Source organism: Struthio camelus, chromosome 2, assembly GCF_040807025.1.
Source record: "Struthio camelus isolate bStrCam1 chromosome 2, bStrCam1.hap1, whole genome shotgun sequence".
Classification (NCBI taxonomy): Eukaryota; Metazoa; Chordata; class Aves; order Struthioniformes; family Struthionidae; genus Struthio; species Struthio camelus.
The window spans coordinates 94,939,114-94,964,756 of record NC_090943.1 but is presented as its reverse complement, the minus strand read 5'-3'; the positions used below and the strand labels follow the sequence as shown (position 1 = coordinate 94,964,756).

Below are 25,643 nucleotides of genomic sequence, written 5' to 3'. Positions count from 1 at the left end.
TTGTGCTCCAGGCAGGAAGGCTCAGCGATAGCTTCAGTAGTCACGATCCCTGCTTTCTGACAGAGACGACAATGGGAGTAAGACAGCGCTGGAGCATCTCTGTGCTACCTCTGTACCAATAATCCAGGTCACGCTTGCTGCTTCTTCCTCCCACCCCCGCCCTCCTCGTGTCATGGCCCTCATAGCCCACGTGATCCTGAGTGGGCCACCGCCCCCAGGGAAAGAACCAGGATGGAGTTGTTCAATGGGGCACGGAGAAGGGGGGGGAGAGAAGGAAAGCGAAGCGGAAGGAAGGGAACGCCTCCCTCCTTCGCCCCCGCCCTTGACTTGGTATCGGCCTGGCGCAGCCTGCCTCCGAAGGCGCTTCCCGCGCGCGAGGTCTGCCCGGAGACAGGGGCGCGCCGCGCCCGCCCCGCCCCCAACCGTCCCCAACCGCCCCGCCCCCAATGCCAACTTTCTCTCCTCACCCTGGAAAGTTTCGGTGAGGGTCTGTGGTGCTCTAAGAGGTGTCTTGAGGGTATTTTAACAGCAGAAACCGAAGCGTTTTTAGAGGGGAAGGAAGTGTTGAGAGTGCTTTGAGCTCCGCTGCAGGAAAACATTTTCTGCGACCTAAGGACTTCAGTTAACCCCATGGCAGATTCCAGGCATGTCTGTTTTATCATCTCGCAGTATTAAGCTAGGCAGGCTTAAGTCTTTCAGGTGCTTCTGCAGGTGCTGTTTTTTTTTTTCTTCTGCTGAACAATTCAACCATTTAATCCTGCCGTGACACATTTCTTCCTGAGGATTCTGGAGCTTTTGCCCTTCGTGATTAAACTAGTCATAGTAGGAGATGGACATGGTGTCTTTAGAGCATAAGATCTCGGCTTTCTACCTCTGAGGGGGTGGAATATCTTGATAGTATTTAGTTCGGGTACAGACACTGTGGTGGGTGCTAACAAGACACAGGAAAACATTTTTCTGAGAAGCTGAAAACTGAAAAGGAGGGAGACAGCAGATATATGGAAAATACAAGTAGTGTCATGTCTTGTTTTAAAGTCAGGTACAATAAACTAATTTTTCTTGGTTCAATCTCCTTTTTTTTTCTGGCATCAATTACAAACTGTGGTCTTTCCAAAACTCCATATTTCCTTCCTACCTAAGAATCCTGTCAGAGAGAAAGGGAAAAGTTACCTTATTTCTTTAAAGTGACCTTATATGCCATGATGTGATGGGCAAATCTAGATTTTTTAAGACTTGTAGGGACTTATTCTTCTAACTTCATTCACCGAATTTTGCATCAGTCCAGAATGTATATTTGAAGTAAACCGTGAATTAAAAAAAAAAAAAAATCCAGCACCGTCTCAAATACTTGTCTTGCAACTGAAATTGCTGTATTTACAGTCATGCCTAACTCTGTGTTCCTTCATGGTGGTTATACTGTTTCCTGGATAGATTTGCCAGTTTTTGGAATTAATTGCCATTCCAGAGATACAACTGTAATCCTCGGAGAAAAGTATGTATTTTTATTTCTATACTAAAAGGAAAGGTTTATACCTTACACCCCATGCCTCCTCTGCAATGAAAGAGAGGCAAGGAGATCGTTTACCTTTTAGGTGTGTTCTTTAAATCAGAAGACCCAAGAAGAGAAGGAAGAAGAGTCATTTTTAGTGTTTGGTCCAGCTGTTTGGTTGTCTACTCTCTTTGGACCCCTTAGGCATGCAATAGAAAGCTTTACCATCAAAAATTATGCAAAATGAAGATGCTTCTAAAATGTTAGGAAGCACAGGTTTGCTTTGTACTGAACCAGGGTTAACAGGACGATGACTCATTGTTTTGCAGTTATATATCATCGCCACAGAGTAAAAAGTAGGTCGCTGGGGTGAATTCATCTCTTCCACCTTCCCTCTGGTCGTGTCTGTGACTCACTAGAACAGAACCAGTATTAAAAAATTGCAAGCAGAATGCAAGTGCTGGCACACTAACTGATAAGAATGTGTTTCAAAGGCCACAGAGCATGGTGATGGGCTCTCTAATAAATTTCATGAGCTTTCAGAGTCTTCTTCTGTCTCCTCTTGGTTGGCTCTGCTTTCTTCTGTCCTGTCTTTTGTAGTAGTTGCTCTCTTTTAGTTCACCTTTCCTTTCCATGCTTTCCCTTGGACATCTTGTTGACGTTCCTGCTGCCTGTCTTTTTCCTAGGGAGCTGTCATGTCACTGCCCTTAGATCCCACTGTCTTCACCTGCCATCAGTCAAGCCTTCTGATTCAAGCAGTCCTGCAAATAGTCTTTCCTGCTCTGTTTCAGGCATTACTCAGAACATTTCCCTGTTTTCTGAACAGGAGCAGCGCAAAAAAGGACCATTTTTACCCACTCATAGACTTCTGTGAGGCTGTTCATTTCTTCTAATGGCAACGCGTATTGAAAATAACCCTGTATTTGGAGGTTAAAAGCAAGCTGTCTAAACAGGAGTATTTTGTTAGCTCTAGACTGTTAGCACGATTTCAAAATGTCAAAAAGTTTTAACTGTAATATCAGTTTGACCTTAGTGAGAGCTATATCTAGATACCCACTTTTTTTCAGTCAAAGCAGGTTTATTTGCTGTGCTACCCTTTCCCTCATTTTGTACTGCAGCTTGAAATTCCTTGTTGCGTCCACTGCTATTTTCAGCTCTGACTCACAGCTGCCCTGTGACCCTCTTTGTGCCGGCATAACCAATGCAAAGAAGGCCCGATGCAGTGACACTGCTTTGAGTGGGGATTACCCCGGCACAGAAGGCCCTCTGAAGCAACTGGCACCCTGCCTGCCTGCAGAGGAGAGAGGAAGAGTATTTTTCCATCCCAGTAACTCCAGCTGCCTTCTCCAGGCAGCCCTAAGTGCAGGGATACAGCCACAGCTACTGTCAAGCAGTTACACAGGGCTGGGCAGCCGCCCAACCCCAGGTAGAGAGCGAGTCCAAAAAAAGTTGGTCAAATGTAATGCTGGCACAAGGAGAGTTTTTCTCCTGGAGGGCTTTGTAGAAGAGCAATGAGGAGACACACTTAGAGGAAATAGATCAGATGGACAATATTCAGTGTTAAGCAGCCACCAGCCATCTTTTGTAAGCTCAGGCCACCCAAATCCTTCCACAAAATTTTGGAAGGCAAAGAGCAACTGAAGTCATTCCTTGTGTATAGATAGCTGCTCCTCCTTATATAGGCAACCATCTCCCTTACCAGGGTCAGTGAAGATTTCTTCTTTTTGTTCATTGCTTAGTAAAGATACCCGGATAATGTTTACACATATGAGTAGACCAGCCAAACTAAGTATGAGTATATGTACATAAATATCTGCACTATTAAAGACATGAGTAATAGCTGACTCTGTTGTCCTACTTTCAGAGATCTGTGCTGCTTTTTCTCCGTAGTTCACAATGACGAAGCTCATGTAGTAGAAAAAAGGTGTATCATCTTAACATCTTAGTTAAAATAATGTACATGAATTCATTTCTTTTTTCTTCCCTATTACTAAATGAAGGAGGAATTAAGAGCTGGCAGAGAAAACTTTACACGCCATCCATCCTTAATTCTACTGATTATATAATTATATTTTGTTATGCGTCTTACTGGTTATGCAATATTGTATCGTTTATAAGAGAAGCTTGTGTGCCTCAAAGCCTGTGTGTTTTTTTACAACTGTATCAGTTTAAACTCTGTCTCTCTCTCCAAATCTTGCTTAAATCAGTATAAACTTGTCAAATCTTGCTTAAATCATTATAAACTTTATCATTAAGGAAAGGAGAGAGAAATGTCAATGCTATACAAAACAACCCCAAAAGTATGTTGTGACTGTATAATGCAAAAAACATAATGGTTCTTCGGCTGCAATCCCATTAGCACAGCAAAGGTATTGTTTCTCCTGCTTGTTAAACTGAGGCTGGGCAAAACGGTCAGTAGCCTGGGTCAGCTTCTGCTTGCTTAACATAGCATAGACAGATTAGCTAGTGTCTTTTATCCTCTCTTTTCTTCTTCCACTCAAAAGGAGGACTTTGTATGTTACTGTGTAGCTGGAGTCCTCTAGTCTTTGGGGAATCAGATGCATGCTCACCCCTAGGGACTTCTATCTCTGCAGGACGGGAATGACACTGTTCAGCAGTCATCGTAGAGAAAAATAGAATCAGGCAGCATGGGCAACAACCAAAGCGAAGGTAGGGAAGTGTTTGAGTAATGCAATTTTGGAAAGTATCGCAAGTTTGGAGTCTTTGGTTGCTTGTATATTTTTTCCCTTTTCTGCTCGGAATATCCTGCATTTTCTGTTCTCCATTTATTTGTTTTCTTACTGTTTTCCAATGAACTTAGGCACTGTAGTTCTTTTCATGTTTAAGTTTCATAATTACTTGTAGTTTTGTTTGCAAATTAAAAAGAATTGATGGCTTTATAAAACCACCTTGAATATTTGTTTCAAAATTGACATCATTTCCGATTCTAACACCTGTTTTCAGAATGGAACATTTACTCTTAAGCGTGTATGCAAGGTTGGAGTCCACCGCCTAAGTTCTTAATTTCCAAATTAATAATTAGTTTTGTTTTCAACAGATTGTAACAAAGTGATGTATAAATTACAGCAATAGTTAGGAACAGATGAGATGGAATCTGCTGTCTTCCTGTTATACTTTCCATTCATGCTGTATCGTATGTATATGTTAGAGGTAGTATCAGCCCTGAAGCTACTTGCTTCAAAAGCAGAACAATAATTGATTCAGTGCCAAATGTTTATTCACCAGACAAAAATAAGTTTTGAATCCCTTTCTAAATTCAAACGAGGACAAATTAGGTGGCAATTAAAACCTTTTCTTATATTTCAGAATATGCTATGATTCACTGTTTTCTGCCTTTAGAGCAAACATTAGTTTCCAAGGAGTGACAGGAATGTTTTTATGAAGGGAAATGGTAATGTTTCATGTGGAAAACATTCCTTAGGCCATGTTGTGGACAACTATATGTCCACTGCTCAGCTTTTGCTACAGCATTAAGCTTCATTCATCACTTCCCTTTGTCCTGCCTTCTAGCTTCAGGGCTATTGTCGTAAAACTCTTGGGCATGTCAGGTATTGATCCTAAACTGGCTCAAGTACACCTGCTATCGTGCTTGGTTTGTTCTAGCTTAATAATTAGCTATATATATTTTTTGAATACAGTTGATTATGTGTGTTTTCATTTTTCACTTGTCCAAATTATGCTTTCCTGCTCCTATTTAGGACAGCTAAGTATGTGCAGTTACAATATCAAAAATAACCAAAGGTTTCCAGCACCTTAGCTGAGAAGATAGCTTCCCAAAACACTGACACGCAGTCAGTTGCCTCTTTGAATCTGGTGGCCGCACTTTCACAAACAGCTTGGCTGCCATATTCAAAGTTTTTTATAAGAAACACACACTTATTGTTTCTAAAACTTTGTATTTATTCTGAAAATGTCTGAAATATACATTCAAAACCAAGAGACCCTACCTGAAAATTCAGCTGAGATTGTAAACAAACTTCCTTTCACATTCAATTGGACAAAGTAATGTGATGTTTGAAAGACCACTGACTCTTTGTCGCTGTGCTGCACCATTTTCAACTTACATTCTTAGTGCAGTGCAAATACATGTGTCTTCGTTAGGTTTGTCTGATTTGTCAAAAACAGATGGTCATGTTTCATGTAGATTTTGTGTTTGCTCAGTAGGTGCTTGTAAGAACAAAAAATCTGAAACAAATTATTTTAATTGCTAAGTCTGTAAATAATATTCCAAAAACTTATAGTCAGCAGAATTGGGACTAGCTTTAACTTAATAATTCCTAGCCCTTATAGAAAAAAATTTTTTTTAATCTCAAAGCACTACAGAAAAGATGTTTTTTTCAAAGAAAATCCGTAGCTGAGAAGATTAGGACCTAAGAATGTTTTAAGGGATGTCTTAACAACTCATGTATTCTTAACTAAGGAAATTCAGAAGGAGAGATGTAGATTTTTTTTTTCCCTCTGCAGCACTGAGGATCACTGTACTCGCAGGAAAATCTTTTTTTATAATGTACAGAAAGGAATTGGAGACTTTCAGGAGATTATTTAATAAATAGCAGTGGCCACAGTAGACCTGCTTGCATCATTAATTATACTTGGCTTGTGCTGCGTATGTAATCATTGCTCTGGACCTTTTTATTAGAATACAGCGTTCTGTGATGATTAACCTGCGGGGGGAAAAAAAAACAGTGTTGAGCTCCTTGGCGATAATACATGATACAGCAGAAAAACACTCTTACGAATAACAGTACACTGAGGCAGGGGAAGCCTTAGGCAAAGTAATGCCACGGTGCCACCTAGTGTCACCCTGAGGAGTGCAACGGGCTGTTTTCCGTGGACACTCGGAGCTACGCACCCGTTTTTGGAGCTGATGTATTTAGCAGTGTGCACACTTGGTCTAGCGTGTAGACCCACGATTTGCTTCGGGACTTTGGGGGAAGCCTGAAAGATGTCATACTCAAAGCCAAGCCTGTGAGAAAACAGCTGCTGAGTAAGATGTAGGCTAAGATGAGCAATTAATTTATGTAAGCCAGGCGCTCTCAATTTTTCTTTTTATCCCTTCATAAGTGGCCATTTTATCGGACAGAAGGGCCAACAGAACAGCAAGATGAGAGCTAAGAGCTGCAGTTCCCGTTTATTGATTCAAAGATCAAAAGCCCAGCCTCAGGGCTGTCCTTCCAGGACCGTTCTTGCAAGACTGGCACTCAGAGCAGGACTGATATAGGAAATTCACATTTCTCAGAGGCACAAGACCGAACTGAGTCTCTTGAACCTCTCCACAGTAGTTCTCTGAGTCTGAGACAGTTACAGCAGTTGCTTACATTAAGTACGAATAAATAGGAAGGCATTTAAGATCTTTAGATACACATAGCGGGTGGAAATAGAAAGAGTACTTAAGCACCGCAGAACTAGATAATTCTTTGTGGATGACAAGAAAGGCCTTTGACAAAAGCCACAACATGACTGGCAAATAGAAAGGTCTTTTGCTGCTCCTTGTCCATGCTCAATTTGATTCAGACAGCTAAGACCAAACTCTTCAGTGAGCTCCTGTATAAAGCTTGGGAAGTTTCCACACATAGGCGTGTAAGCAGGACTGGATGTGAAGAGTTATTAGAAACTGGGCAGTGCTTTCCCACTTATTCCCATGTTCCCAGACACATGAAGTCCTCCAGGAAGCTTTTTCCAGCTGTCATTTGTTATAAAAGCTGATAACATTTACCAATAACAACGGAGTATAAAAACTTCAAAAAGTGTGCATTATCTGCTGCCACAAACAACCTAAGAAATTGGCTGAGCTCTATGGGAAATGTCGGCTTGTTTGCTCAGGCTCACTTGAAATGCAAATAGTCATAAATATTCATGACAGTTTTATTTTTTATGAAACAAGCAGTTTGCTACAAGCTGAAATGCAGTATGTCATAGTGAATGTGAAGAAATATATATTCTCCTAGTATTGAGATTGACAGATTTTTGCATGTAAAAGTACCATAACTTCTATTTTAAATTTAGCCCTCAACCACAAAAATGGGGATTATTACAGTAATGAAACCTGAAACCTTTCTATCAGATCTTTTTTTTTTATATAATTATACTGGTTTCCCACAGTTGGACTATGAATAAGCTTCTAATAATAAGCTCTCAGCGTTCTTCCTGACGTGGTGGCGATATTCTTTACAAATCCTTCAAAGTGAAGAAACTGAACAGAAGGAAAACTCTGAGGCACAGTGGTTCATTACAGGACATGCTCTTCAGCCGGATAAATTGAAGGAGTGGCACCTTTGTAAGAAACCTCCAGAGTGTACGCCTCCAGCAAAGAACAGATTAGAAGGGAAAACAAACAGAACTCTGTCACATCAGACCCATCTCCCATTACCTCAGCCCGTTCCAGTTATCAGCCCTTTCGGAAGGGAAGCAGTTATTCCACTTTTGACTTGTAAATTCACCTGAAAACTTGTGATGAATTAAAACTGGATTTTTAAAAGGTAACCTTCGAGTTAGCTTAGCTTGAAAACAACAATATTAGAAATACGGTATCTCTTCCATGAAATAAATACTCATATCACAGTACATTCATATATTTTGACATATTTTATATGACATACCTTTTATGTTTTCTATATGAAAACAACAATTTTTATGTGTGCCTTACTGGTATAATGGGTAAAGACAAATTCACTCTCCAGGATCTTTCTGAAGGGAGACCTAATTCTGCAAAGATTTATGTCTATGCTTACTCAGAGTTTAGTGTATCTGCTAGTGTTTTGGAATATGGAAACCTTTCTTCTGCAATCAGTGAGAATTAACTTAAAAGCATAAACGTTTTCTTCATTTGATTTGACCTACCAAATGACAGGCTTGACCATCATTCAAGAGTGAGATCTTGGAGTTATGACAGACATTTCCTCCCCAAAATGTCAGATCAGTGTTGAGCCGTCGTTACAAAGGTAAATCAAACTGGAAATGGTTTGTAGAAGAGCAGAAAGATGGAACAGCTTGCATGTAAGGAGTGACCAAGTAGACCTGGAGGAGATGACTGGAAGGGAATATGATAAAGATGGATGAACTCAAGTGGCATGGAGAAAATAGACGAGGACTGTTTGTTCCCTCTGCCCGTACAAGGACTAGGGATATTGAGTGTAGCTTGAGGAGCCAGGTTCAAAAGAAAAAAAAGGAGGTGTTTTTTCAGATACTGTCTATTTGAGCTCTGCAACTCCTTGCCAAAGGATGGTGTGGATAATAAAAGTTTGCATGGGTCAATGGGAGACTGAACACGTTTCTGCAACAGAGATCTGCTTCATTTGCTTACATTTGTTTAAAGATTTCTTAATTCAGTATTTTTAATATTCTGCCTTTCTTTCTCTTGTCACATCAAGTCGTTCCTCTAAAACATTGTTGTAAGTGCTATACAATACACTTCCAAACATAAGCCTGATAAGAGTGGCATGCTAAATTAATACTTCTTTCTATAAGTACCCTCATTTTCAATAGAAAGATAATATTTCCTGGAAAAAAACATTGATAGGTGCTCTAGGCTAGCAATCTTTCCTATTGTGAGACCTCGATTACGAGGAGGGTGCCTTTAACCCTGCAAACACGTACGCGCAAGCCAGCAGAGGGTACTGTTAGCATAAATAAAGATAAAATGCAGTATTTCCAAGATGGTACGAGTAACATGGCCTCTGACAAATTTAACAGCGTGGCTCCTGTTCAAATGTGGCTTGACCATATTAACTTTCGCCTCTGGTTTGGCGAATGATACTCAGATAGGAGTGATGACAATAAAAGGGACGGATAGTTTACTTTCGGTTTGGTACAACGTCATTGTAAAATACAAGAAATAACGGCAGTGAGACAGCCCGTCACAGAGACTTAGATCTAGTGTAGATCTACAGGGAGGTTTTGAATTGGGGACGAGTAGCCTGCCCGTTCAATATTTTAGGAGCAAAGGCGACCGCCGGAGAGCCTCGGCTGGGCCTACGCACAGCTCCCGCCTGCCTTCCCCCCCCCCCCCCCCCGCCCCGGCCTCGGCCTCCCGCCACGGGCACAGGGGGCGGGGCTTCACCGGCGGCAGCGGCCTGCGATTGGCTCGCAGGGCGGGAATCCCCGCCCGCGCGGCTGCGGAACTGCCGCTGTGCGGGAAGGCGGGTCACGTGCCGCGGTGGCGCCTGCCCCCCCCCCCCCGGGTAGCTGGGCTGCTTATAGCCAGGCGCCGGGGCCGGCTCGTTCGTGGTGCGCGCGCTTTCGGGTGCTGCGGGGGAGCGGCCGGTGGTGAGCGGGTGGCGGTTACCGCCCTTGGGCCGGGAGGGAGAGTGGGAGGGGGCCGCGCTGGCTCGGGCCGTTGAGGAAGCGGAATGGCGGGGGGGCAGGGGAGCGGCTGCAGGGTTTCATGGCCGGCGTTTGGGTTTTGGCGGGTTCCTGTCTCGCTTCCCTATTGGCCGCGCTAGGGAGCGAGCGGGAAGGGGGAGCGGTGTTCCTCCGTCTCGGCCGTGCCGGCCCGGGCCGCTCTGCCCGGCCGGTCTCGGCTCCTTCGCGTGGCGGGGGGCCGCGCGCGCTGGGCCGGTCGCGGGCGGTGGCGCAGGCTGGCGGCTGTTGCCGCCGCGGGCCCCTCGCACTGGGCGGGTGGGCGGGGCCGTCGGTGACGTCAGGCGGCGAGGCCCCGAGCGGCGCGCGGAGAGGGTGGGGGCGGCTGGCTGAGCGGGGAGCTAGCGGCAGGCGAGGGAAAACCGTAACCTGGCCCAAAGCAGCGGGGCCCTGCCTAGCTGTCCCCTAAAAAACGCCCGAGGGTTTTGGCCGTGCTGGTTGATCGTTGTTGCGCTGCGCGTGGAAGGGCGTTGTGTAACCTGGTTGGGGCGTTGAAGTGTGTCCTGCGGCTCTGACGCCGGGGGCAGCTGCCCTGGGGGCTCGCAGCGTACTCGGCGCGGTAACGCCGCTCTCGCCGTGTGCCGGCAGCGCGCTTCGGTGCGGCTCTGCATCTTCAGCGCTACGTTTTGCTCGCGTCGGTGGAGCAAGTCTGTCGAGGGTCCTGGCACAGGTGTCCTCTAGGGGGTGAGAGGAATAGGAGGAGACTGGCGTAGCCAGTGCTGCCTTGTGCTTTAGCCTCTAATCGGGGGAGAAGCCTCATACCTCAATTAAAGGGTTACTGTTTATCTGCACCCTTCCCCCCATCAAACTTCTTGTGAAAGGGTTTAACAGCACTGTGACTCGTGGTGCTATCTGATGCTATATTTGTGATGAGACTTTTGGACTAATGCGGCTGTTTGCCCCTTTGTGGTCAGAGAGCAGCATTGGTACCAACATCAAGAGGTGACACCTCGGGGGTCTACATCTCTACTTCAAATGCGTGCTTTTAGTTAGCTTCTAAAAGAATGGTTTGAAGGACTGCGGAGCATGTGTTACCAGCAGAAAGGTGTAATTCATTACTGATTCTTTAATGCTCTCATGAAAGTTGTGAAACCCTTTAGTTGTAGTCGAGTGTTGCTAATTTCTTTTAATGATCACTTTTTATTTTGCAGTGATCCTATGAATTCCAAAATGAAAAAGAAACTGAATGCTGAGAAATCATCACTATCTTTACAGGTACAAGCTTTATCTGTTCCTGTATTCTAGCTGCAAAAATTTAAAGAACAAAATAGATGAAATACATGAAGTGGCCCTGAAACGCAGCGTTTACTCTTTTGAAGTATGCGCCCTAATTCTTGGATTGTGGTCACTCTGTCTGACACAAACTTCATCTGCTGAAGGGAATACAAAGGAATTGATTGCAATGTGGTCTTACCTGGCCTGTGTCCTGTTGGCTTGAGCAATCTTCTGGCATGCAGTATGGCTTGGGAAAACTGTCTCTCTGCTTATAGAGCATATGTTCTTATGACTACTCTCTTTCTATTGCTTAGCAAGAAGTTTTTTCTCTTTAGCTTGACAATGAGGTCTCTTAGCTGTCTTTCCATGTAATTTAGGTGCTGATCTTCCCTTAACTCGGTTACTGGATTACTCTGGTTGCTCTGGGCCTGCAAAGCGGGTACTAGTCCATCTTTGTCTTCTCTTGGAGTGAAATCTAAATGTTGAATCTGCCTTGACTTGAACATCCTATAACTGAAGAGTTAATGCAGGCAGTTCTCCTTTTAAAGCCACCCTTGTGAAACTCGGTTGCCTTGGAACTGGTGGAAATGCTTGCTTAAAGTATTTCAGTTCAAGAGATGACTGGATTAAAAGCTACTAAAGCAAACATATAGCTGACTCTTTCTTCCTGCAAGACCTTTTTTGTCAATTCTTCTGATGTAGACCCTAACAGGGATTGTGCAAGTGCCATATAAACAGGCTAGTATCCCTACTGTGAGGGATAAAGAGTGAATCTGTAATAGCCTCTGGTGTTAATGAAAATCAGATTGATAAGTCTGACTACACACAGGGTCATTTTGTCCTGTGTTGACTGTCGGACATAAACTCCTTAGAGTGGCTTTTTGCGTTTCAAAATACTTAAGTGCAATGGGTTAACTCAAGCATTAGTCAATAATTCCTTGGCAGAATATACTTGACTCTAATCTTCGAGCAGCAAGCAGTGTCTGACACAATATGCTTTTTTGTTCTCACGGTAGCTGGTGTTTGTCCTTTAGTTCAATAGTAGGATAATTGGTGGCAGAGACCTTACCGTGGGAAAGGTGAACTCTTGTCATATGAAGTACAGTGTGAATCAGTAACTTTCTCACGCTGGTAGGGCATTGTATTCTGGCTATTCTTACTTGATTGTCTGCCATTGTTTGCTGTCCCATGGTGGCAGTGTAACCAACCCAATCAAAAAGCTTTAATGCTTGAAATAGGTATTTATGCATGACAAGAAAGGTGATAAACATGCTGTTTATACAAAACAATAGTCTCTGGATCCAAGCAGGGAAGTTCTAGATCAGTTTTGATGGACAATTGAAGCAACACATCTATTTAAATGCATATCACTTCTGAACTTATGAACAGAAGTAATAAACTGGGTACTGTCTGAAGTGATGTGCATGACGACCGAGTTTCAACACAATTGCAAACACCTCTGCTTCCCCCATCTTCAGTCTAATGCTGCTGTTGTCAAATATAACTTAGGTTTACATGTGTCCTTACGTTGTAGCTGGCCTTGAAATAGCAGAAGTATTCTGACTTCTTAAGACCCCTTCAAGATCCCTTGTGAGGGATGAAAGTTTAAGATGGGCAGGGATTGAGCCTTCATATGAATAAAATCAACTTGTGCTATAAATAACCAGATCTCTTTTTCTGCTTGGTCTGGTCCTGCCTTAACATAGACTAAAGTACGTCTTTTCATCTTGAAAAGATGAAGCCTGTGTTACTGTAATGAGAAGATGACCAGCTCCGTAAGTTTCAGTTTACATAGAGAAGACTGGCAACTATTTGATACTGTATTCTTCTTTTTAGAAGTACTTCACAGATACCACATGCAGTACTGCCACAAGAAAGACTCTCAAAATGATTCAGCCTTCAGCCACAGGCTTCCTGGTTGGCAGACATAATGAGGTATGAATTAGAAGTAGCCTCTAGTTTGCTATGAGTAGATACCATTACACAATTACTTTTGAGCTTTTAACTGAAAACCATGTCTGAAAAAACATATAATCCAATGACTCATGTGACATAACTTGAGCTTATTGTATTGTAGTATGCTTAATAATAACCAACGTTAACTTCAGAATAATTCAGGGAAATTTTTGAAAACTTTCTGATATTAAACCTATAGGTATCAAGGAAGTTGTCATGAGCTAGAACTGATGTAAAGAAACAGGGCTTGATACAGACTTATTAACTTTAGTCATGGGTGAGCAGACTTACAAGTGTGTATTGTAAGAAATACTAGCTGAAGTGTTGCTCTGAAGTCAAACATGCCTGTATTTTATGCAGAGGAAATCTTCAATCAAAAGGAAACTCTGGAATAACAAGTTAACTTCAAAGACATGTAAAGCTGAGGATACTGTGGACAAAGAGCAAGAAAATGAAAATACAAATGATGTCATTCAAGCAGCAGACCTCATGAAAAGTATGTGGTGGCTTTTGAAATATTTCCTTGCACTTAAAATGCTTTGCTTTTGTTGGAAGCATAACTTGAAGCATGTTTGATTTCTCAGTTGGGTAAGGGTGTAGTTTTATGTCTTGCCTAGCAAGAATTAACTACAAATATCCTCTATAGTATAGGAAATAGTGAATATATATTAAATGCTTAGGAATGGTTCTTCACTACTGGCTACCATAAGCTCATTCCATGCAGCAGTGTTAAATCTTGTAGCTTGTTACTCCTTTTGGCTTAGGAGCTTTCAAGTGACTAATGATTATGTTAAAACAGAAATCTCCAGTAGCAGCATAATAAGCCGAAGCAGTTCTTTATCATTTCTCAGAACTAGTTTTAAAATGGTATTTTAAGTTTAGTGGGACACTATTTGAGCCCAGTGTGGACAGTGACTGAATAATAAGACTTTTTCTTGACAAAGTAGATGTTAAGTCTGACACTTGCAAATGTGACCATCCATCTTGCAGTGCATCTTGCTATGCTTGATGCAACTTCTGCAGCTTTTGGAAGTTCAGCCTGTATCATGTTAATCAGTGTGAGATCTGGGTTTTCTGTAAATTCACGTCTTCAGGTTTTTTTCCAGAGACAGCTGAAAATTTGCACTGTACTGAATGCTTATTCTCGCAATATAAGGAATGTTTTTATTAAGTTAGATGTCTCAAGTCAATCTCCAGAATTGTCTTGGTACAGACTTACTGTAGCTTCTCTCTTCAGAAAGCCCTTCATCTCAATATTGGAAAGCAGTGGCTGAAGAAAGGAGGAAGGCTCTGTATGAAGTGCTTCAAGAAAACGAAAAGGTAGCTAGTGAAAGATGAGTGATTTCCTTACTGTTTGCTATTGGCACTGTTTTAACCTTTTGTTTTTTGAACTCAGTTGCACAAAGAAATTGAACAGAAAGATGGTGAAATTGCCTGTCTAAAAGAAGAAAATGAAGAACTGCTGTCACTGGCTGAACATGTGCGTTATATGACCAGCGTGATTGAGGTATTTGAAGGAATTTTCCATTCTCACTGGAATGAAAAAGTGAGAAGGAGGAGTTAAATTGTAACATCTGTTTTGTGTGCTGACATAGCTTTTCATTGTAAGCTACTATGGCTGTGTGGTTTTTCTATGGGGTTGGACTAATTGAGCCTTTAAGGCCCTTGTAGGGAATGAGTCTGTTTCCAGATGAGAACCTGAAAGAGTAATGAGAAAGTACCTAAGAGGGATACTTTCTGAAGGGAAGGTGTCAACCAGTTGACTGAGACAGCCTGTGCAGCTTGTGATATCTAAACAGAAAAGTCTCTCTTGCTGAAACTTTGCATTTTTAGAGGTAGTAATATGGGAGAAGGGTTTATTTTCCCTTTGCCAAGATCATTTAATGTCTATTGCTTAATAGATTGTGTGAGGCTTCTGGCTAAAGTGTTTGTACCTGCTATGCCCTTTGAGGAAGTAAGCTTGAAGCAGGGGCATGCAAAACAGTGGAGCTTTAAGAAGGGAGCACGTAACCTGTTCAAGTCAAGGTTTCATGGAGGGTAGCAGTTGGATTCTGTGGTTTTGTGGCCCAAGAAAGGGCTTAGGCACAAAGTCTGTAGGATTCATAAGCTTGTAACTTTTGAAATGGCTGTCTTTAACTAACGGCTTAGATGCTAATATTAAAACCTCAAGTTTTTGTGTTAAACTTCAGAGGAAGCCAAACCAATGGACTAGTGGAAGTCACTGGTAAAGCATCTAGCGCCAAAGCATAGTGGTAAAGAGACTTGTGATTTCAAGGAATATTTCTCTATATCTGTAGACACTTATGGACTTATGTCTATGACCTGAAGCGAACTGAATGAACTAGACTACTACTAACTCAGTATTAGACATATGGGAAAGACTAATTTGTAACTGGAGAAATCGGAAGGCTTTAATTTTGAAGGATCTCATGTTAGCTATGTAGCAGATAACTGTCCTAGATGAATTAAAAATACAGTTCTAAAACTTAGGCTAAAACTGTTTAATGAAATTCCATTCCATCCAAATGCAGCTTCACATAAATCAACAAACTGACAAAGAAAGTAGATACTTTACACAGAGGTTTGTTACATAGCTTAATGTAAGCATAAGCTACCACTGGCCAGGGAAGGACGTATTTGCATGCCTTAAAGGTATTAAAGGCTCTGTCTCATTAGGTGAAAGCTAATGCTGATCCCATTAGGTATTGAATGTTTGAGGAAACAATACTTGTTTGGTTTTTTGCACTTTAAATTGTAAACTTCAAATAATCTAATTTCCTAAAAAGCAAATCACTCTACACTGCCTTATGATCCCTCTGAGATGGTCTCTTGGGAACAAGTAGCCTTGTCACTGATTCTGTGAAAGCAGGAGTAGGTTGTCTGCAGCATCTACTGAAGCTATAATGAATGAGTAGTTAGCTGTGGAACCTGTAAATACAGTGATAATTGTGGTGTTTTTGGAGAGTTTGAGCGCTCAGTATGAAGCCAGGTGCCCAGCAGATTGACTCTGATTAGCCAGGGGAGCTGGAAACAAAGTGGAAGTATAATCATGTTGTTTGTGATAAAGTAATAGGTCTGATCAAGTTTAATTAGTGCAATTGTTTGGATCAGTTTTTCAAAACTTCACTAACTTGCTACACTTGACTTAGTTCTGTTAGTGTTCAGAGGGTATTGTCAGTTTGTTTACTAGTAATAAACTTCAAGGCAGAAATTAAATGACTTATGGACTTAAAGAGCCTATGCAGTTGGAAACTGAGTTGCTGCAGAGGAGATGGCTGTTAAGCTCACAGGTGTTGTAAACTAAAGCCTCACAAGCAGCTTAAGTGGGTAGTGGCCCCTGAAGTAAGATGGCTTAAGCTGAAGCCTCAAAAGCAAGCTCTTACAGCCCTGTCTTTATTCCTTAAATCAGATTAGGTGAAGAACTTGATGCTTTTGATCATTAAATGCTAGAAATTGCCAGGTCAGTATCTTTTTAGTTTGGCATTTCATCTAGACTTAACTTGGTTTCATTATCTCTGGCTAAAAATAGTGAATGGAATTTGACTTCTAGAAAACTTAGTGCTATAATGCAGAAATAGTTAACTTGGAAAACATTTTCCCCATAGTCTAGATTTTCTAAGACAAATCTGCTTCACTGAACAACTTCCTAATGCTTTAGGAAGGCTTAATGGTCAGCAAGCGAGATCTATCACAATCACAGAATGGTTGAGGTTGGGAGGGACCTCTAGAGATCACCTACTCCAGCCCCCCTACTCAAGCAGGGTCCTCTAGAGCACGTTGCCCAGGATTGTGTCCAGATGGTTTTTGAATATCTCCAGCAAAGGAGACTTCACCACCTCTCTGGGCAACCTGTTCCAGTGCTCAGTCACCCTCGCAGTCAAGAAGTCTGCAAATTAGAGGTGGAAATCAGAAAAGAATGGAAGTGTCTAAATCATTTCTCAGAGTCAATTTTTTTCTAAATCAGAATTTGCCATCTCCAAATGAAGTGAACAAATCACTTAGCCAGTGAAATAAGACTGTATATTCATTTAATCTATTAACTACAAAGTACTAAGTTCACATTTTCTGTATTTTTCCAGAGGCTAACTGGGCAAGCACCTGACAATCTTGAGGCACTGAAGAATCTGGCTCTAGAGGAATTTGAACAAGAAAACGAATAACTTTGGGATGATTGTAGACAGCCCTCCTGAGGAAGGGCTGTCACAAGTTTAGTGCGACTTGACGATTACTTCAGATTTTGCTTTAAATGAAGTAGAAGTTTGAAACTGGAGGGACAACCTTAAACAGGCTCATGCATGTGGCTTTTCTTTTAATTACAGGCTTCTATTGAAAGGATATACTAAAGTTTCTCAGGTATAGAAACTCTTGTGGAAGCATTACAGATGTTGGGTTTTAACTGGAGTTATGTAGCAGTGGGAATAACTGGATACTGCTTAGAAAACACATTACAGGCTGCACTTAGTTGCTTGTATAAAATGCAAATACTGTGTATTTCAAGCTGTTGTGTAAATAGTATCTTATCAGTTGGTCTGACATGATATATGAAAATTGATAAATAAATCTTTGCCTTACCAAAATACTCAGCCTCTTATTTGAGTAGGAAACTGCTATTTGTAAATCATGTGACTGTTGCAGACCGGAGTCTTCATATTATCTAGGAGTTACCTGGGCAGTCTTGAACTCCAAGGCTTGCAGAGCTCTAGAGAACCTGTTGTTTAGGGCTGTTTCACTACCTATGGCGGTGTGCCTCAGGACCTCTGTCTATATCCCACTCTTCCGAAGTGAAGAGTGCTATGTATGGGAGGGCTGAGGAAAAAGGATGCTGCTTGGACAAGGGCATATGCTGATTTTGGTTCTAAGAGCAGTCATTTGATTATGCCAATCCACAGTATTCAACAGTGAATTAACTTGGCTGATGCTTAACTGAAACATTGTGAGGACTTCAAATGGACATGTGCAGGACTCCAGCTTGACAAAATGTTATCCTTGCTAATTTCAGTGGCAGTTTATGTGCTACATCTCAGTCCTTAGAAGTCCCCCTGATAGATACTACAGCTTCTAGAAATGAATGAGCCCGCTCTACACATGGGGAGTCACTTGGAATAAATGCATGGGTTACAAAAGCCAAATGAATCAAACTGTCTATTATTAAGTGTCGGGAGGTTATGTGGTGTTATGCTGCTTTGACCCACTGCATTTGTAATGTTTAGTTTAGGAGGGATTCTTATCTCAAGCAGTCTTAGTTGTGAAATAAAATAATGCTTTTTTTTCTGTCCAGTTAACTACAACAGTGTCTTACCATGAATGCAACAAAGTTCAATCACTGCTTGCTCACTGGTTTAAAAAGTCTAATTTTTTTCCTGTGCTCAGTAGAGGCAAAGTTCATCTCTGGTGTTCAGGGCTCTTCAAAGTACAGTTAAAGTACAGTATTTGCAATAAACACATAATTAGGGTGTGAGGCAGGGGGAAAAGACAAGAGTAGACCAGTGGTGTCTAGAAAACAGGCTCAGCCAACTTAAGTGCAGGAAAGAATATTTTACTTGTCTTTTCCCCTACCCTGAACAAACTTGTGCTGTTGGTGGGACTTAAAGGCTCGAGAATGGGTAGCAAGACTCAAGATCTGAGGTTTATTTAGACTTAGGCTCTTCAGGCTTTTCAACTAACTGCCTCTGTCTTTTTTGAAGAGTGATGTTTTTTCAAGATCTACAACTAAAGGAGAGCTTACATAAGCAAAAAGTATTAGACTCGCCTCTCTAGAAATAAACTTACTGGCTTATGTTAAAAAAAAAAAAAAGTGAGTTATCATTCCTGTTGCTCTTAATAGCATCTGTGCTGAAAATTAGATGGGAATAAAACAGCATATGCTTGAGAGCTATTCTAAAAGGAAAGTCAATGTTTGTTTTCAAAGCAATGTGTTGGTGTTTAGCAAGATAATGTTTGTTTCCTTTTGAAAGGTGTTTAGAGGAATGGAAAGCATGTTATTTTGACTTAAGCATCTTATCTGATATTTATATGGGCAAAAAAAATAATTCTTCGCTTTGCAAGCATTAAAGTAGTAGAGAGAATAAATTAAAACAGGCTTTTTTGGTCCTAAGTCAGGTTTTCAGCAGTTAATCTGTAAGTAACAGTCTTCCCTAGATGGGCTTTAAAAGAAGATGAGGGCTATTGCAATATCTTGTGAAAAGCCTACAAAGTATTCAGTGACTTTCAGGAGGCTGAGATAATCAGAAACATTCTAGTTTATGGACCTTTATCAGGATTTCTATGAGCTAGATGCAGAAGGTCCTGGTCTTGCCAAAATGGATGTTTCAGGGCAAGTGTGGACAACTGAGATGCTATCAGATTGGCACTGTAGGCTGTGGCTGCCTTAAGAGGATTAGATCCAAACTGGTCAGGAGTTTTCAGGAATGCAGTTCTGAACTCTACCTTGGTTCAACTGCAAGCAGCTGTACTGTGCTTTTACAGTTATTTGCTGTTATCTTCATTTATGCTTATAAGACATGCTGCATGTTTTGTGTAAACTGGGTTTTCTCCATGTGTTTCTCAAGCCTTCAGTTTTCCCTGAATTTCGCCAAAGTGCATACAGGAAATTGAGACAGCATCTGACAGATTTCCTCGTTAGCAGATTTCAGTATAAGTTAGGGTCAGTAGCTGATGCCTAGTCTCTAAGCACATTTGGATTCCTTTCATGTATTTTCTCCATATGGGTTTCTGCAATTTAATAGATGGTTTCACTACTGATTTTGATGGAGTATCGCTTCCTGTGATGCTTCTAACACTATTGCCCTCTGGCTTCCATTTCATGTTGAATCTAGTATCCACAAGGTGATGCCTCATCTGTTCCTGGGAATGTAAGCAAAGGATTGCACCTTCCAGTTTGTGCTCTAGGGAATGTTTGGGCATAAGCCTACCCATCACAATGCAGAAACGGTGGGCAAAGATGTTTAGATGTTTCCTTTAATTTGTGCTAGTGGGTGGTGTGTGGTTTTTTTTTTTTTTTTTTTTTTTAAGGAAACTGGATGCTGGATAACTGCTCTGCAGGGTAACCCTGGCTTTCCATTCAGGAGAAATGAATAATACTGTCAAGTGACTTTATTACTTAGTTTCAAGATAGGAGAGAGGGCTTTTTTCATGCCAGAATAGTTGTTTGGTGATGGTAAATAAGGAAACACATGAAATTTAACTTGTTATAATATTCCTTTTATGCTGTGCATATTAGTTTAAAATATTCACAAATTATAACCATTCTTTAGAGATGGCTTTTTTAAACATTTGAAATATTTTGTAGTCTCTGAAACCCTAGAAGGGAAAAAAGCACTGCTGCATAATTATCTGGCCAGCCAAACCAATCCATATGAGACAGCGATTTCAGCTTCTTTTCCAGCTTTTCACCTCCTACTTTGTGAACTGCTATAATACAGGGAATATTGTTTGAACAAAGAACTGTCAGCAGATAGCAAATCCAAAACTGGATTGTAATGCATGCATTATCTGAAGCTGACTCTTGCTCTTCACCCAGATGGTCAAGAAGAATGTTTATTAGGTTTAAATCTTTTGCTCTTCTTTGATTGTTGGGATTTATATAACAAATACAAGACAGTCCTTGGAGTGCTTGGATCCTTACTTTAGTTGAAATGGATTGTGTGCAAAATATATCACACAAGTCCTTTATGTATTCTGATGCACATGTTGCAGCTTTTGTCCCACCTGTAAGAGATGACATTATTGTTATGTACAGAGGACTTTGGTTAGTTAGTAATACAATATACTTGCACAGGAAATCTCTGAACCAAGGCTACTGTGGAACCCTTAACTTCATTCCATTGTCATAAAGAATGCAGTCCGCGTATCAGCTCTTGAAAAAACATTCTGCAGGAGAAGGCCGAGTATGAGGACCGAATTGTAGCCCGGGAATTGGACCCATATATATGCTCTTTATCTCTGTCATGGGTGTATTGGACCTTGATCAAATAATGTAATCTCCCTGTGCCTCAGTTATTGTATCAGAAAAACAGTAGTATATGAAAATAATCAGGAATGTTGTAACATTGCGTTAATCACTACATACAAATGTTCTAAAAGGGTGGAGTTTCATTTACTGTCCTCAAAATTCCTTTTTTTTTTTTTAATACGTGCAATAAAGTTATCCTGTATAATAAGTATAGGAACTTTGTATGCATATGTGAGGGACCATGTAACAGCTGACAATCAACATCACTTAGGACAAACAAAGAAATCTCATATCCAGCTAAATTACGGATAATGTTCTGGCTAGCGGGATCAAATGATCAGTTCTAAAACCTGACTGCAGAATGGGATTTTCAAAAAGTCACAAATACTTTTGTGCACCCACTTGGCCAGCAGGCTGACTCCTTTTCTTTGCACGGGTTACAGCCACAACTTGATTCACAGAAGTATCCTAAGGCTTCCCAGAAGTGGGATCCACCTACCAAGACCAGATCCTAGTACTTCCCCCATAAAATGTACATGCCCTAACTGAAGATGGAATTTCAGGTATGTCAAACTCAGGTGTTTCTCATGCTGGGAGTAAGTGCATTTTCAGATGCCAGATGTGTCAAAAAGAATCAGCTGTGCAGAGACTAGCAGAGAGCCAAACAAACCTTACAAACCTGAGTGTTGTGTGAGTAAGAAATTTTTAATTGGAAAATGGATTTAGCAAAAATAACAGTTTTAGTGTAAACACCCATTGTGCTTAAGACATAATGCATGGAGGATGTGAATTAGACTATAATAACTACTTGGCTGGGTAGCTGAAATCAGTTGGTGTTTGGCATTGTATTGCTTAACTGGGAGCCTACACCATTGTCACGTCTTACAGCTTATTTTGCAGGCGGTGCACAAATAACTAAGTTGCTCAGTGCTTTTTGCAAGGAAGTGCACTGCATATGCATTTACTATTACTTAAGGGCCATCTGAGGTTGTTTTCTTTTCAGAACTGGATTTGAAATTTTGAGCAGGTGGTTTGAAAACCTGTCAAGCCTCTGTGCTTCTTGTGCTCCGTTGTTCTTGAAACAGAATTATACTGTTAACATTTTTTATGTAGAAAATATTTATTGCATATTGTTAATTTTTTTTCCATTCATGTAATAACACAGAGTAGTTCTGCAACTGATAAGGCTGTTCTGAGAAACTTTAATTTATTGCTGCTTTGTAGATCTGCCGGCAACTGCATGTAGTGAGAAGTGATCAGTCACATTAAAGGTCAAATGCTTGGGTATAATGATATGTTTGTAGTACCCTCTGGTGGCACCTGAGATGTTTGAAAGGGGCCGCAGTGTGCCTTATCAGATAATTCCATTGCACGTCAGCAAAATTTATCCAGCTCTAAGAGGTTTTGTTGCAAAAATAATAAAATAAGGTAAAATAAGAATCTTGCTCTTAATCTTAAGTAGTGCTCTCATCAGTTTACTATAATATTAATGATAACAAACTGGACTTTTTATTTTGATGCCTAGAAATTGTGAATGAGGTGTAAGTAAAGATCATGGTTTTAAACAGAACTAATAAAGCCTAAAAAGGAAAACACTTGAGGAACTGCATCAAAGCTGAGATTTTCAGGAAGGCTTTAGGATCTGTGCTTCTAAGTGATTTAGTGTTTAAAATCTTACTTACTTGCTTATTTACAGTAGTATTAGCTGAACTCACTACATTTATTATGCCTGTTGTATACACAGAATCTGGACAACTGTTACTCTGCCAGTTCTTAGAGCATCTTAGTATTTGATTTCCTCATTAAAGCTCAAATTCTGGAATTCAGGAGAAATTTCTTAGCTTAATGGTTGTAGTGGAAGATGAAAATGTAAACGCCATAGCTTTTAAACTAAATAAACCCATAAAAAGAACAAAATCTTACTGTATTTTAAATCTGCGGGCTTGAGGGTTTTTTTTTTTTCCTTAGGGCTATCAAATATCCTGTATATATGAGATTTCTAGCACGTCAAATACAGTATCAAACATAGGGGATACTGACTTTTCCTTTAACTCCCGTAGACTTTATATATGGGATTTAAGGCTGAAGTATAGGAAATTACACAGCTGCCTTCCCCTAAACATTACCTTATGGCTTCTTCCAGTTACTTAAATATGCAACCTGAGTAGCGATGAGAAAGCAGTGGCAGCTGGAGAAGACCCCAGTCTTTAGGGCAGAAGACCAGCTTCTTGGCGAGCCTAGCAGAGGGTGAGGTCCATAAGGCATACTAACAGGTAGTCCCATTAACTCCTAATTTTGAATGCTTGAAGTTAGCAATAATGAGTATGTATAACGCAGGCTGCGGGTTAGTGTGAAGATATTAGATAGCTTTCCCTGGAGTAGATGGACTACAGGAAACATCTTATTCATGACAGTGTGAAACCCTGGGCAGGCTAGTTTATCCTACTGCTGTATCTGGAGTTGCGTAGAGGCAATATGGGCTTATATCTGCCAGGCACAAACCACACAGACAGTAACAGTATGAAAAATGCCGCAGTGCTAGAAAACTGTGAGGGTTTTCTGGCAGGGCCTTGACCTTTAAATTTTCAAGAGTCAACTAGCTGCAGCCCTAAGTAAGAGGTTTTATAATTAGTGCCTGCTGGATGTTTCTTTGCTAGTTGGTGTCTGTTTTGTTCAATTCATCTCAACACATTTGGTTTTTTCTACTTCAAAAAGAAGAGCTCTTGCATTAACCAAGTAGGAAAAAGCAGCATTGCCAGCCCTGAGAGCATAAGAACATGGAAGTTATGAGACAAATATAATGGTCTGTTTCTTTTTATTTGCCTTCTGGTTTTGGAAGCTTTGGGGTTCACTTTTTCAAGAGTTTTCTTTGTAACCCTGAGGGCAGAAACTTCTAGGACTTCTGTTTGGTTTTGTTCTTAAATTAAGAGTGTGGCGTATATGTGTATATATACATATTTCTCTTCGTGTGTCATCATGAATCATGTCAGGACATAATTCTTTCCATTTTGTTTACCCTTTTTTAAACAGTACTAATGCTCAAAGTGAAATTTAGCCTTTATACATCTATATACCAGGCTTGAGCTTGTCAGTCCCAGGTACCACAATAGGAACTTGACTGCGAGCGTAACCATTCCACCTGAAGTTTCTCTGAACTTTCTCACTGACTTTAGTAAGAACAGGATTTGCTCCTACCTGGGTTTTTTTTGTGCTATATAAGCAGCTGTTGACAGTTATAGTGAAGTAGTAGACTGGCTTTACTTTAATACACTTCTCAAAGGGTGGGTTCAAACTACAGTTAGGCAAAAGTAGACATAGTGTGTCATCAACCCCATTTGACATAATACCTGTATATGCTAGCAGTCCTATGCGCACTGCCGCTTTGGCTCTCTGCTCTATCGGTAGTTCTGGGTTCCTCAGGTCTATGCCATAATCTTGAATTTTTTTGTGATGAAAAGCACTGTCGTCTATCAGGAAAGGCTCTTCCTGCACAGAAGGGAAAAAATAATCAATGACAGTTTGGTAATAGTTTTGGATCCTCTTCAGCATCTTTTCTGTTATTCCTTGTGGAGCCTTTAAAGTGACTTGAATGGCATACAGAGGAGTTTTGCTCTGAACTTAAACTAGAAGTAGCTAGAAATTTAGGGTACTCGTGCTTGTTTGAAGGTGAACTTGCCTGACTGGTAACTAAGCAGCGGTTCAGAATGCATTACATGGAACTGGTAACTTCAGCGTTTATAACTCAACAGAGTCATGTTCCACACTGTAATACACAAACTATAAGCAAGCTTTTGATGTTGTGTGTTACATGTTGTGTATTATGTTAGGTAAGAGCTTTTAGTAGTTACGGGAATATAAGAACATTCTGATTTTTCTTTTCAAAAAAAAGTATGCTTCTTGCTGAGGTTCTAGGATGGGAACAAGGGCCTGTAGACTCGCTGTGGAACAAAGGGAGGAGGAACGCTGGAACAAGGCAGGGCCCTCACCCCTTGCCTCTAAAATGATATTTTGGTTTAAAACTTGTTGTTATAAAATGCGTTTTGGTTCACTCTGCATCACATGTTCACCCCTTCTCTACTTTTCCTGCCTGTCTGGTTTACATTTTTATTGTAGCTACTAAAATAGTTTGCTGCTTACCTTCCCCCGGCCAGCAGAAAGATGGGTGTCACCAAACCAATCTCCTATGAAAATGCAATGGTTGTGCATATTAAAACACAAGCTAGCGTTGCACCGTTTCTCCCAGCACACAAGAAGTTGGAGTTCTCTGCCGGCCCTCATGCAGTACTCTCTGCTATGTATACTGTTCACTTGCTGTAATTTATATGTTTTGGTAAGACTTACAATAGGATTACTTTAACAGCTTCACGAGTTGACATGCTACGAAACATGAATTGTGTGTTTCTACTCTGTAAGACTTAATGTAATTTAGGTAAACTTTCTGAGGTTGTGATAAAATGGTGACCTGGTGACCAGGCTGGAAGAGACAAGTGTTGCCCACAAACCTTTTGCCTTAATATGATTAAACAACAGTTTGCCCCAAATCCAGTCACAAGTAGATAGCCCTAATTGACCTACCTGGGAGCTGATTTCCATTGTGTTCGGAAGTTGTGTGAACCTTACAATGGAGAAGCTGTTGATCTAAGGAGTGACTAT

General features: G+C 40.9%; 2 protein-coding genes across 7 annotated transcripts; one reads left to right on the top strand and one right to left on the bottom strand.

The window, feature by feature from the left end:
- The first annotated feature begins 9,552 nt into the window (after positions 1-9,552).
- On the top strand, positions 9,553-17,616 carry GMNN (geminin DNA replication inhibitor). 6 transcript variants are annotated; one of them, XM_068931658.1, is made up of 7 exons: positions 9,553-9,736; positions 11,020-11,083; positions 12,920-13,018; positions 13,400-13,535; positions 14,277-14,359; positions 14,436-14,546; positions 17,119-17,616. In XM_068931658.1, the coding sequence occupies exons 2-7, from the start codon at positions 11,027-11,029 to the stop codon at positions 17,197-17,199; spliced, it is 567 nt and encodes a 188-aa protein (XP_068787759.1). In that variant the 5' UTR covers positions 9,553-9,736; positions 11,020-11,026; the 3' UTR covers positions 17,200-17,616. The 6 variants fall into 6 exon arrangements, with proteins under 6 accessions (XP_068787759.1, XP_068787760.1, XP_068787764.1 ...); XM_068931659.1 differs by having other exon boundaries at positions 9,642-9,775; positions 12,923-13,018; XM_068931663.1 differs by having other exon boundaries at positions 9,691-9,775.
- Positions 17,617-20,270: 2,654 nt separating this feature from the next.
- ARMH2 (armadillo like helical domain containing 2) lies at positions 20,271-25,578 on the bottom strand. Its single transcript, XM_009688767.2, has 2 exons — positions 24,338-25,578; positions 20,271-20,746 (listed from the first exon to the last, which is right to left on the bottom strand). Exons 1-2 carry the CDS (start codon positions 24,537-24,539, stop codon positions 20,304-20,306), a joined length of 645 nt encoding a protein of 214 aa, XP_009687062.2. The 5' UTR covers positions 24,540-25,578; the 3' UTR covers positions 20,271-20,303.
- Between the last annotated feature and the right edge of the window lie 65 nt (positions 25,579-25,643).